Source organism: Lathamus discolor, chromosome 5, assembly GCF_037157495.1.
Source record: "Lathamus discolor isolate bLatDis1 chromosome 5, bLatDis1.hap1, whole genome shotgun sequence".
Classification (NCBI taxonomy): domain Eukaryota; kingdom Metazoa; phylum Chordata; class Aves; order Psittaciformes; family Psittacidae; genus Lathamus; species Lathamus discolor.
Genome location: NC_088888.1, coordinates 20,052,480 through 20,065,586, shown reverse-complemented (window position 1 = coordinate 20,065,586; position 13,107 = coordinate 20,052,480). Strand labels below are relative to the sequence as shown.

Here is a 13,107-nt window from a genome sequence, read left to right as displayed (position 1 = left end):
CTGTCCCCCAAAAATGTATGTGGAGATACTACATGTACAGTTCTTGCTGCAGCATAGAAATTTGGCCTGTGGTGTTATCAAGCAAACTCCTAATAATTTCATTCTGTGTAAGATATTTAAATATAAACTATATTCTTGGAAGCATAAAAAAAACACCTCTTGAAAAAGTGTGTGAGCACACTAAATTATATGAGCTTATGCAGTATGAAAATGCTTCTGATTGCCTACATTAGGATATGGATATATTTGAAAATTGGTTACTGTATTTAGTTAGAAAAATAATTACTACACTGAGTTTTACTATTGCTTAATTTGACTGTTTTAATATTTTCTTTATGTAGTATTTTCTCTAAAGCGGCAAAAGTGTCAGTACTGAAGCTATGAAGCAGGGGTTATTAAAAGTTGTCTTTTACACTATAAGCTTGATAAAGATGTCAGAAAGTCAGTATAGACTTCATTAAATCTTTTTTATGTCAGTTTTTATTCTGATAGGTCTGCTTTATCAAGCCCACATTTGGTTTCTACAATAAATCATATGCAATAAAATATTCATAGCAGTTTAGTAAGTGTTCTTCTAGAGGACATTTTGTTTAAATTGGTGGGAGGGGCCAGTCATAGGGCAGAAATAACTACTAATTTTGTTCAGGTGCTTTCAGAATTATGCGTTTCCTATGGGAACTGTGTTTAGGATAGAAACTTGAGGGGAGTTTTCCTAGAAGGTGGAAGTGCAGATTTTTACTTGTCAATATATAAAGCTGTTATTGTAACAAATATTGTGACAGGTGATTTTTAGTATTATTTATTCTCACATTTATTCTAGATTCTCAGTGTATTTCTCTTAACCATTTTTTATTACCTCTGCCATTAGTACTTCAGGTCCTTTTTTTTCTGTTAATGAGACTGGATAAATATATTGCTATCTCATCAATGGACTATTGCATAAATATAACCAAGATGCATAAATATAACCACGAGTTTTACCTCTGACAGCTGCAGAGAAAAGGCTGTTACTTCTAGCTTGCACCTTCCTTGCTTCTTCGGCAGTGCCACATTTGATGGGCCACCTTTTTAGACAGTGCTGTTATGGTGACAGCAAAACTGATGGAAACTCAGGTGTCAGTTTTGAGTTGAGTAGACCAGGGGTAGGACTGCATTTAATTTTACTTACTTTAGAACCCAAAATACAGATTGATTCCGCATAATATTTTCCTCCTTGTGCTTTATTTTCCCCCTCTGGCTTGGGATGGAAAGGCAGTGGGGGCTGAGCCAGCTACCCAGTTTGACTTCTGTGCTTTATGGGTCTGACTCTGAATTAATTGTTAAATTACAGCTTTAATAGGAGAGGGAGTACGACTTCACTTTATTGTTTAGTACTGTTATGCTAGAAAACATGTTTTTTATAGGCAATTTATAAGGTAGCTGTAGACCTTTTTGGTATTTTACAAAGAAAAATGCCTGTATAACAATAACTGTTACAGCGTTTTAAGTGCACGTTTCTGTGCTCATAAACCAAGGGGTGTAGCATCATGCACATCATGCAGAACATACTATGGTACTTCTTGAGTCTTTGTTGGCTTATATATCTGTGCATACAATTTTTTGTTTGGCAGCATCACTTGCTAGTTACTTGCTGCCTTGTTTACATCAGTACAGTCATAGACTGATGTATGGAAGCACAATACAACTCTTCTTTTCCTGTCATCTGCTTTTACAAGCATCTCCTCACTATTCCATTATAATAAATGCTGTGTTTCTTTAAAATATGTTATATATGTTTTAAGTTGAAGAAGTCCATATCCAAATAAGCTAAGAAATATTTTGTCATTTACTGTATAGAATGGGGCATATGTGGACAAATATTAGAAAGTAAATTAGAGGTTACTTGTTAATATTTGACATTTTTCAGGGTGTGGTGTTCATTTCCACATTTGTTTCCAACTCTGCTTTGCTTTTCTTCTTGGAGTGGGGAACAGAAAAAGGAGGTTATATGTCACCTTGGAAAATGAGGACAAACAATGTGTGCACATAAAAAGTACATGCTTAGTCTGAAGCAGTTACAAGTGTTGAATGAACAGTTACAGCTTGTTGAATGTTAGTTACATGTGGTGGCTTTCTCTTTCATCTTACATCTCAATTTGGTTTCAGCTATAATGAGTGAAGCTGTGGTGATCTCACAGCATGGAACTATTCTGTAGTGCCAGTGGCTCATTAGAAAACCTCAGTAAAAGATAAGCTTCCACTTCTTTCTTAATTTGTTCTTTCTGGAAGATAAGGAAATAATGCAGAAGGGTTGTTACTTATAGCCTATTATATGTAATAAATCTTTAGAAAGATAGCAGCTTTTCATAGAAGTAGCTAGGCAAGTATTCCAAATGCTGAGCAAACCTGTTAAATTTTTTAAGAGGTGAATTGCTATTTTGGAGCTATAGTAGCTTAAGCAATAGCAAGTTATTGTTACAATTTACCTGGACATGAGTATTCCTTGCATTCTTCCTGCAATAGCCTAATAAAGAAAAAGACAGGAAGAAACATGAAAGTGGAGGGGTTTCTAATGATTTTCTTCTTCCTCTGAATAGAATATGGTGAAGAGATTGTGGAATGTACAAAGTCACTGAGTTTTCAGTGACAGCTGTTGCTGTTGGAGAGATGAAAGCACTTGGCCCAAGAGTCTGTTTATGTGTTTGAGCAGAGAAAGTGATTTTCATTGCGAGGAGCTCTAAGTGAGACAGGCAGAGTCAGAGAATAAGAGAGCAAAAGATAATTATCTGAATTATGTTCAGGCTATTATAGAAGACGAATATAGTTAAAATGTAATTAAATATGACAGGCTCACAGGATGCAAGCATGGCTGTGGAATGCTAATCATCCATTACTGCATCTCCTTAGGGGTGTCAAGCAGAACAAGAGAGAAGTCTGGTGGCTTGAGGTGAGATGTCGAGTGTTAAATAAAACACCATAGGACTATAACAAGGGTAATTTCTCTTGGGAAATGGAGCTGTGGTATCAGGAGACCTTTACTAGCCAAACAACTTGTGCTGCATTTCAGCTTGAGGACCCTGGTATAAATCTGAGTAGGCTGGTAGTCCCAAGTCTTTGAGAGATGTAAACCTCAGCTTGAGGTAGTGATTATTTCTGTTGCGAAAGTGATGACCAGGGCTGCTTCAGATTGAGCAGCAAATCTAAAAGGAATCAAACACCAAGACAGGTGTGAAAGCCAAGAAAAAGACCAACAGTGCCTGAATATCTAAAAAAGTTAAACCCTGAAAAATTTGTTACAGGTTCACTAATAAGGAGTATATCTTTATCACAGAGATATAGGAAAGTCCAAAACCAACAGTATCAGTTTATGGGGGAAGTAAGTTCTGATAGCTTCTTCATGACCGTGTCATCGAATCATAGAATCAGCTGGGTTAGAAAAGACCTTTAAGATCATCAAGTCCAACCATTACCCCAGGACTGCCAAGTCCACCACTAAACCATGCCACTGAGGGCCTCACCTACACAATTTTTGAACACTTCCAGGGATGGTGATTCCACCACTTCCTTGGGCAGCCTGTTCCAATACCTGATCACCTTCTTGATGAAAAAGTTTTTCCTCATACCCAGTTTAAACCTGCCCTGGTACAACCTGAGGCTGTTACCTCTTGCCCTATCACTTGTTACTTGAGAGAAGAGACCAGCCATCTCCTCTCTCCATCCTCCTTTCAGCTAGTTGTAGTGAGCAATAAGGTCCGACCTGAACCTCCTTTTCTCCAGACTGAACAACCCCAGGTTCTGTAGGATTTTGAACTCTTTTATTCAGAACAGTTTCATAATATTTTCCAAATCAACAAATAGAGAAATCTGATTTTTACATCACCACTCTCTTTGCATAAAGTGCATGTGTGTAAATGTGAAAGCATATGTATTATAAACACTATTGCAATACTTTGAGAAGTAGTGTTGCAATCATCTGGTGGTCCCAGCCACTCACCTTTGGCCATGTAAAGAAACTGCCTGGCTGTAATATTAGTAGGAAACTCAAGGAGAGATATTCCCATGTTTAAGAAAAAAAAAAAAAAAAGCTTAAATCATAGAAGTCTTTCAGGTCTTGAGACAGTCAACAAAATAGTTCATTCTTATTTTATATTTTATTTAGAGCTCAAAGAAACAACCTGAAATTTAAAATAAGAAGGACATAGCCACGTAAGGGATAAAAATAAACAATGCCCTTAGGTAGATAACTGAAAGTAACTGCTGTACCTCTGAGGCCTGACAGACTACACCTTTCTATTATGATGAGTAACTCTAATTATATCCATTACTTCATGCAGTAATACCAGTAAACTACTTGAAATTAGGTCTTGATTGGGCTCATAATCTTCTTTAAGCAAATATAACCTGACAGCAGTGATAAAAGTAATAGTCTACTAAATTAAACCCAGAAATGCTATGTTTGTGACAGAGGTTTTCCTACTAAGGGAAAATTCAAGTTCTTGACAAATATTCAGAAACCAAGCAGTTCATCCTGCCAGGCTTTGGGGTAGTCTGCTGGTGGCAAGTGTTGTTTTACTTGTTTTGTTTTGGTCCCTTATTTCTTACATGAACACTTCCAAAAGTGTTCTGAACGTATTCAGGAAAACTATCCCATGTTCTTCTTCTGTAATGAGTTAATCAAGTTATCCATTTTTTTTCTGAAGCCTTCTGTGACAGCCTAGTTTTGCTAAAAATGTTACATTATGTATCCTGCTTTCACATTTAATTAATACAAAATAATTTAAATTCTAATGGTTTCAAGTACTGATCTAGTGTAGTGGAAGTCTGGCATCAAACTGAAGCCTCTAGTTCCCATTGCTCTTTTTGTTTCTTCTAACAGTGTATTCTGTAAAGGTATTACACAAATACAATACACAAAGGTATGGCAAGAATTGCTGGTTTTCTGCTGTGTATTAGACTGATTGTGGTGGTGTACCTCACCCAGATTAAAAGAGTATGAATGAGGAAGGAAAATTATAGTGGTCCCAACCTACTCCTGGTGCTCTCAGTCTAGCCAAAAAAGTTATACTCCAGCTCTGGGGGTTGATCTGTTCTCCCCACTGCTTCTGTGTCAGGATGGGGAAATACAGCCTGAACTGCAAAGAATGCTGTATGTCAGCTATAATTTACTGGAAGGACCTTGGCCTGCACAAGGGAAGCTTGGCTCTTCTGCCTTGACTGCTCCACTTAGAGTAGAAGGAGTTTATTTGAGGTTTTGGGGGTGTGGGATTTTCTTTCCCTAGAGCTGTAATTTCTTTAGGCAAGCTCTGATGAATTTTCATCAGTAGTTAACAGGTGGATGCATTAACTTTTATTTATCTGATCTTTTGTTTATCTAACGAGTCAGTATTAGTCAAGGATTTTAGACTTTGATTCAGGCTTTTTTTCTTTTACCATTTTTTTTACCTATGAGCAATAGTATAGGTATTATTCCTGCATACAAATTTTCGTAGCATACAGTATGTATGAAAACATACAAGCAGAGTCAAAGCACTTTAAAAATAAAAAGGAACAAGGAATGCTGGAAATTTGGGTGATGAAAAGTGTTTCTCTGTTTACCATATTAAGTGATAATAGTATGTAATGTCACTTGAATGGATTCTGTGTATTTTACTTCAAGCTGTGTGACTGTGTTTAATATTCATATGTCTTTCTGGAATTTTTTTAAAGATCCTGGCAAACAATCACTTTTGATAAACAGCCTGCATCTTTTATCAGAATAGTTGGAACGCACAACACAGCTAATGAGGTAAGGAACTTTTAAGAAAACCTGTATTCTTCATTAATATGCAGCAGCACAGTTTTCCATATCTTGCAATGAAATTGATAATGCATTCTAAAATGTACTCGCTTCATTTTTCTTTCTCTGTCAACCTAGAAAAAATAAGAATGAATGACTTTTGTATTGGAGTATTTGTGAACTGTGTTATCGTCTTTCTTGATTTGAAGGATTGTTGCTAGTCTGGGGTTTGTAAAGTAAAGTGTTTTTGGTTTTGCCCTTTCCATAGTGCCGTCAGACATTCCTGTTGGGTTTGGTTTTAAATTAATCCTTACTTGATGTGTGATGAAAATACCATCTTAGTGCACTGGAGAAAGGTGTATAGTCTCTGATTATTTGTTTCTTTCACCTTTATATTTTCTTTCTAATGAATAAATCATAAGAAGCATCTCAGTCTTCATAAGAACATCTTATTTGCATAAGATTCTCTTATAGTTAATTTTCATATCTGGTAAATCATTTACCAGAAGTCGCCAAACCAAAAGACTCTTTTCAATTCATTTTTTACAGAAAAAAAATATTTTGCCCTGACTGACCAAGTCAGTCAGTATCATCCTTTTGTTGTTTACTTGTGCTTCTTTTGTAATTGTTGTGTATTGTGTCAGATGAAGTCCAGATTTTACAGATTACTTCAGTAAAACAATTTACAATATGTGAATTTAAGACTATATGTAAGTCTTTAGGAAATTAGGACCTTATACGCTGAGCTTATAAGAGGCACCAAAAACTGCTGCTTCTGCGTGTTATGCAGGCATCTCTACATCCCATACATGTAGTTCACCACAAATCATCGTATTGTCACACTTTACAGTAAACTGTGGATAGCACTATTAAATTTGTAGTAATTAGAGGTTGTCAACTCTAGGAGTCACAGTTTCTGGTCATATTCAGCATTATGGGGTTGCTGGTTCTTAAGCATTGGGAGAATTGTCAAACAGCATTGCTTATGTCCAATTTTAGAGCAATTATTGCAAACGTATGCCCCACCAGATGTGAACATTAGTTCTTGGCAAACAGTTGGAAAGAAGCTGACCAATCTACTGAACTCAGAAAGCAGTTCTTTTTTTCCTGAGTGCTGTCTCTTGCAGTGTACACTTCAGTCTTAATCAGTGAGTTCTTAAAAACTACAGAATCAGAAGCTGCCTCCAGGGTTGTTGTAGATGCATGAAGGCCTTTTCCATTACTGATTCATACAGAGTGTCTTGTTTGCTCTCATGCCAGTCTCTGTGAGTTCTCATCTCTATTAAAAAAGAATGAGGTGCAGTGTTTATGGGAAACATTCCCTCCAACTTTTGATTCGCAAAGGTAGCCTTAAGCCCTGAAGAGTAATTGGCTTCTAAACACAATTCTAATTTCAAATTGGTTATTATTTCCAAGGAATACAATATCCTGTGTAGTTATTTATATGGGGCATTACTGAATTACATTTTTGATTTGCATTAAACACATGCTCTGTAACATTTTGTCATAAATTTTCATTTTCCAAATCAGGTATCAAGATATTTTTCATGCTTCCAATTTAACAAATAAGAGTGTAGCCAAATTCTTGGTTTGTTCTGGAGTCTATAGTCTCAGTAGTCTCTTTGGTAGGAACACAAGCAGTTTCCAGATTTACTTACCCGTGGCTGTTTGTATTTATTTTATGTCAAACCACTCTCATTTTAAGCAGTAGATGCTAATGGTGGCATATTCTCATCAAGGAGTTTTACTGTAATAGGTACAAAACTAGTCCCTAATTGTTTTACTAATACATACCTTTGAACTTTGAAACACAGTCTGTACTTCCCAAAGAGAAGAGCGGATTTTTGGGATTGAAAAAAAATCCCATAAAATTTCTCTATTTTGTGAATTATTTCATCTTTTAAATTTACTGTTTCAGATGCCATGTTTTCCAAGTTTTGAAAGACGGATTTTCACGGATTTTGGTGGGTTTTTTGGGTTTTGGTTGTGTGGTTTGTTTTGTTTTTTTTTTTTTCTTTTGACCTAGCTTCCAGACATCCTGCTTTTATAAAGAAAAGGATTATTTTTCCTTAGTCCTTGCCATTATTTATTTGTCAGAAAGGTCACCTAATACTTCGACTGTTTAAGGTTTATCTTGTTGTTCCTCTTCAGTATTACTGACCTGGAAAGGACACATAGTTGCTGATGTGAGAGCTTTAGCTTACAAATTACTGCACCAGTGTATATGTACTTGGCCTTCCTGCTTTATTTGTTAGACTTTTCTTAAGATCTGCATGAGAAGTATAACATGCTGTTGACCACAAGATGATGCTGAACTGTCATCTCTGCCTTTTGAGAGAAACACATGCAGGATTGTTTGTTTTAGTAATATCGTTCTGAAATAGGTAATTCTGATACTAGATGAAGCAGATGAGCTCAGTTGTACTTCTGTGCCCTGCTTCTTTCACAAGCAGTACTCTGCTTATTGAAGTGGCAGAGTAACTGCAAACAGTGTTGTAAATTCACAGGCTTGTTAATGTACCAAATGTTGAGTTGAGCATTAAGTATTAAAGAATCAGTAAAAAGGACAGTTACAATTTAAGAATCGGGAACTTCAGACTTTGTAGAGTAGTGTTAGCTAAACAGCAGTCATCCATACCGTATTTAAAAATACATTCATTAATTAGTAAAGTGAAGTTTTAAATAAACACTACTGGTGTGGAATACAACAGAAACATAGAATCTTGTGACCTGGAGATCTCCATCACATTCATTAGGCTGTGCTGCCTTTAAAGGAAAGCAGTGTCTTACTGAGGTGGCACTGATGAGATAATACTGTTTTCTTCACGTCCTGATGCTGATACAAGCAGCTGAAAAAATAGCTGTTACTTTAAAGCTGTTTACTTTACATCCCACTTTATATGGGAGTGGAATGCATATAAAAGGGGCTTCTGAAGAAGCATAGCTGAATGCAAAAATTGGCTTCTCAAGAACTGTAAACAGACGGGGAAAATTCATGCCACTGTAGAAATTAGTTCAGCTTTAGAAAAAAACTCGTCAGAAGAAAGGCAGAGAAAAACCATTTGTGCACATATGTCTGTGCGTAGATTTATAATCTCTTCATATATGTATATATAAAGGCATAGCAGTACATCTTTATTTGAGCATGTATTTATATATAGAAATGTAAATGTGCATTGCTATGTATCTGTATAAAAAATATAAAAACCTGCAAGAATTCTTACACTGAGAGGCACAAGACGATATAATGGGGTTAAAAAAAAAAAATCCAGTGATTAAATATGGTTTTCTATCAATTTCATGTATGCTGCCAGAATTGGAATTAACTAGCTACCTTCACAGGAAAGACCCTGGGGCTATTGCAGATGTGTTGCTGCAGTCTGTTCAATGTGCACATGAGTGGGGGTGGTCAGAATAATAGGGTTTTCAGTTGTATTGCAGAAAGTATAGAAAATATAAAATTCTGTAGTCTGGTATAAATATGTAGTATACCTGTGTCTTGCTTATGGGATTTGATTTTTGCACACATTAATTTGAAAGAGTCTGGGAAAGGGCAGTTAAGATTAAAAGATTACCTTTGTGAGAATAGCTTTAAAGACATGATCTACTTGCAGGAAGAATAATAGAAAATGTCATAAAAGCATATAAAATTAAGTTCAAACAGTATGTTTAATACTCAGGATTTAATATTCATTAAGCTTTAGCTATAAAACTACTATGCATGAGAAAATAGCAGATTTTAAATTCGTATAAGAAAACATTTGTTTAGTACATGGCAAAGCTGTGCAATTCATAGCAACAAGAATTCACATGGAAAGAAGTTTTGTAGCAATTTTAAAGAGTTCCTCCCCCTTCTCTCAGGCACTTCAAGAACAAGTAGAAGTAAGAGTAAGTAAAGTAGAAAATAAATTGGAAAAAATGCTTAAACATATGGTCCTTTTACTCTAAGACACAGTCACCTGTACAGTGGTCCCAGGTATTGTTTGAAAAATCAGAAAATGATCACTGTTTGAAATGGAGTATTTCATCTGATGAAGCAGCAGCCTTCTTGGATGCTCTGAATGCCTTTTGTACATACTCCAAAGATATGTCTGTAGAGCTACTGTTGCTGTTACAGCAGAGGGCAATCTTGAAATAGAATCATATTCATAATGATTTTAATTTCATTCTAGTGTGCATGAATATTCAGTCTTTTGAAGAAGTAATTGGATCATAAGATACGCTCAAGACAGTATAATAGTTGTTGTCATCTGATAACGTAGTAGATATTTATGCTACTTGGAAAAGAAAAAAAATCATTTACAAATATCTCTATATGCTTTGTAACCATCTTTCTGAATTTTTGTGCCATATGTACAGGTTGGTATTATTTGAAAGCCTTTTCTTACTCCATTTGTATCTCTTTTAATATGTTTATGACTCATGGATAGTTTTCTTTGACTGCATGGTGAAACATTCTAATTTGCCTAAGTACTTTGGCACTGATCTGGCCTGCATACTTCCATGTACACTTCATCTTACTTTGATCATGCTTTTGCCAGCATTTAATTGTTTTGCCTTATCTTCATTTCTTTGTTCTCTCCAGGTGTTTCACTGTGTGCATTTTGAGTGCCCAGCACAAAACAATACCCACAAGGATGAGAGTAGTAAGGAAGTGGCAACAACAGAGGTGGGGACTGGTGGACAACAGCTTGTTTCTCGCCCTGTTCGAGCTGCAAGCACTAGTTCCCTGCATTCCCCTCCTGGATCCACCTCGCGTTCACATGCTCACCAGTCATAAAGGAGATTGAAAGGGGGTTTTAGCACCCCTGCTGACGTTACATAGAATGATACTCGGAACCTTCTTGTGCTGGCACCTTTTCTTTCTTTCTCTGTTTGAACAAAGGGGACCATGTCTGAAAGCTGGAAATGCTGAAATGGAAAAGGCTTTTCCCAAGGACATGAAGAGTCTGCTTCACTCTCCTCAATTTGTTCAAATCAGGCTGGTCTCCGAGGGGGGAGAAAATAGGTCTTCAATCTTCATCAAGTATCCCATTAACACCCTACCTCTCTAATCTAACCAAGGCAAGGAGGACAGAAGAAAAAAAAGGCAGAGCTACAGTGGAAATCTAAAATGACTCAAGCAGAATGAAAGGCATATGAAATAAGTATTTGTTCCCTGAAGGGTCCCATTAGCAAAGAGAATGTTTTGGAACACATCAGTCCAGAGTATATGTTATTTTTAAAAGTTATTCTTCGTTCACATTCTTTGTAACTAGTAATCTGTTTTGTAAATTGTTTTGACTCTCTATTCCACTGTGTCTCTTATTTTTGGCTGTAGCAAATGCTGTGCCGTAGATTAAGGAAGTATCAAACATGTTTACCTGCTGAGATGAAAATTCCCTCATTCATCAGTGGGATGACAAGAAAAGTCTTCGTGATATCAACAAACTAATTAATGAATGCTATATTAGTCTTGACCTCAGTTGACTTTTCAAAGTACAAAATTGTCATGTATTGCGCTCAAAAAGGAAATTCCTAATTCAAGCATCCACCTTGAAGAAAAACGTGTTTTCTATTCCCGAAGATGATTAGTTAAATTTTACCTGTATTTCTAAGAAAGCTCGCAACAGATCATCAAAAATGGTTTAGAAAAGCGGAACTGCAATTGGTCACTGACAAGCAGTTGTTCGAACATAAAAAGAAGAATTTGCAGATACTTTTTTTTTCTAAGTAAAAAATGTTGTACAGTCTGAAGCTGAAAATTCAAAGGCCGTATGTGCATAAACCTTTCACATAATCTTCATAAAATATCATGCTTTACACAGCATTGTAAAAGATCTGGCTTTTACTTTGCAATCACAAAATTTGTTATCCATCTGTGTCTGTCTGGATTACATTGCCTGCTACTTTGCTTATTCTAAGCGTTTCCACATTGATGATGATGCAGTCTCTTACTCTCCAGATCCACGTGGCTTTTCAGAAGAGCTCCGTTCCGGTCTTTCAGTATGGGATAAAGTGATTTTGTATTAAGACAAATGCTGATATAATTGGCTAAATTGATTAGGGGGTTGTTACTCCTCACAAAGTATATTATATTGGAAATATCAGCTGTCCAGTTTTATGAACTTGGAATTTCTTGTGGTGACAAATAGCCTTGTCAGAAGAAAACAAAGCTAGTGTAGGATAAATACGGTTTTCCTTTGCATAACCATAGTGATAAAGGGAGTTATATCAACATAGGAAATAGTATGTTAATTTATCACACCAGTTAATTTGAAAGAATTTCCCTGTTGGATACTGGTTGTGCAAAACCAGAAAGAAATATAACAAGTGGTAGCAGTGAATCAGTAGAAACTTCAGAGGAGAAAAGCTTCCTTTTTCATGATTCAAATAGAATTGATTAGGCTTTATCAATAATAATATACTATTTCTCATTGCCAAATTGCAGTTGAGTTCTAACATTTGCATGCCGTCCCCTCCCCATTGCTGCCTTCTGATTTGTGAATGTCTGTCGGTGAAGATACATACCCGCCGCATTACAGATAGCTTAGAACATTTGCCACAGCTGCCTCAGGCACTCTGGAGTTTTGAGGCAGGATACTGCTCGTGCCAGCTAGCACCTAGTCTAGGGTGCTGATTACCTTATGGCTTCACAGCCTTTAGAGCATGAAATAATTGAGACCAGTTACAGGGGACACAACTCTTGTTTAAGTGTAGGTCAAAAAAAATCAGATTTTTTTTTTTTTTTTTTTTTTTTTTTTTTTTTTTTTTTTTTTTTTACTTCCTTAGAAAGGCTTTACTTTTCAATTCTGGTTGTAATCCATGCTAAAAGTACTAAGAAGCACAGAGCATGTCTTGTCGTTGGTAGATAAGTTCTTCCATGTCAGTGGTGGTATTTCTTTGCAGTTTGAGCAAAGGGTGTAACTTCCTAGCTCTGAGTCTTTAGTAGTCACCATTATAGACTGTTTAAAAAAATAAATAGGATTTTAATAAGTTAGTGCCAGCTGTTCTGAGTTCAGGCTTTTGGAGAAAGAATTGGATTTTCAGCTTGTAATCTTTTTGCAGAATTATTTTTTATTATAAAAATAAGTCTTGTAGACAGTAACCTACTGCACATCTTTTTGATCTTGCCGTATGACTCACTGTTGAGCTGAAATGTCTGTTTATTTCCTGTGACGTTCACCTTCTGCTTAGAATCTGAGTGAACAGATCTGAGCAAGTCCCAAAGCGAAAGCTATCAAGTACTACAGACCTTCCAGTCCCCACAAAACCAGTCACAACTTAAAAACTTTGCATTGTCCCTTCATACAGGTGAATATAAATTTTTAGTATTAGACTGATTCTCAGTCACACATGGCCTTTCTTAATGT

General features: G+C 36.1%; 1 protein-coding gene across 2 annotated transcripts in view; it reads left to right on the top strand.

Annotated features, from left to right (window-relative positions):
• BTBD9 (BTB domain containing 9) overlaps positions 1-12,449 on the top strand; it is a 131,169-nt gene extending 118,720 nt beyond the window's left edge. For both annotated transcript variants that reach the window (XM_065680021.1, XM_065680022.1), the window contains 2 exons: positions 5,686-5,764; positions 10,341-12,449. In XM_065680021.1, the coding sequence (XP_065536093.1) occupies positions 5,686-5,764; positions 10,341-10,535 (274 nt within the window). In that variant the 3' untranslated portion in view covers positions 10,536-12,449. The remainder of the gene's footprint in view (positions 1-5,685; positions 5,765-10,340) is intronic.
• Positions 12,450-13,107: the final 658 nt, after the last annotated feature.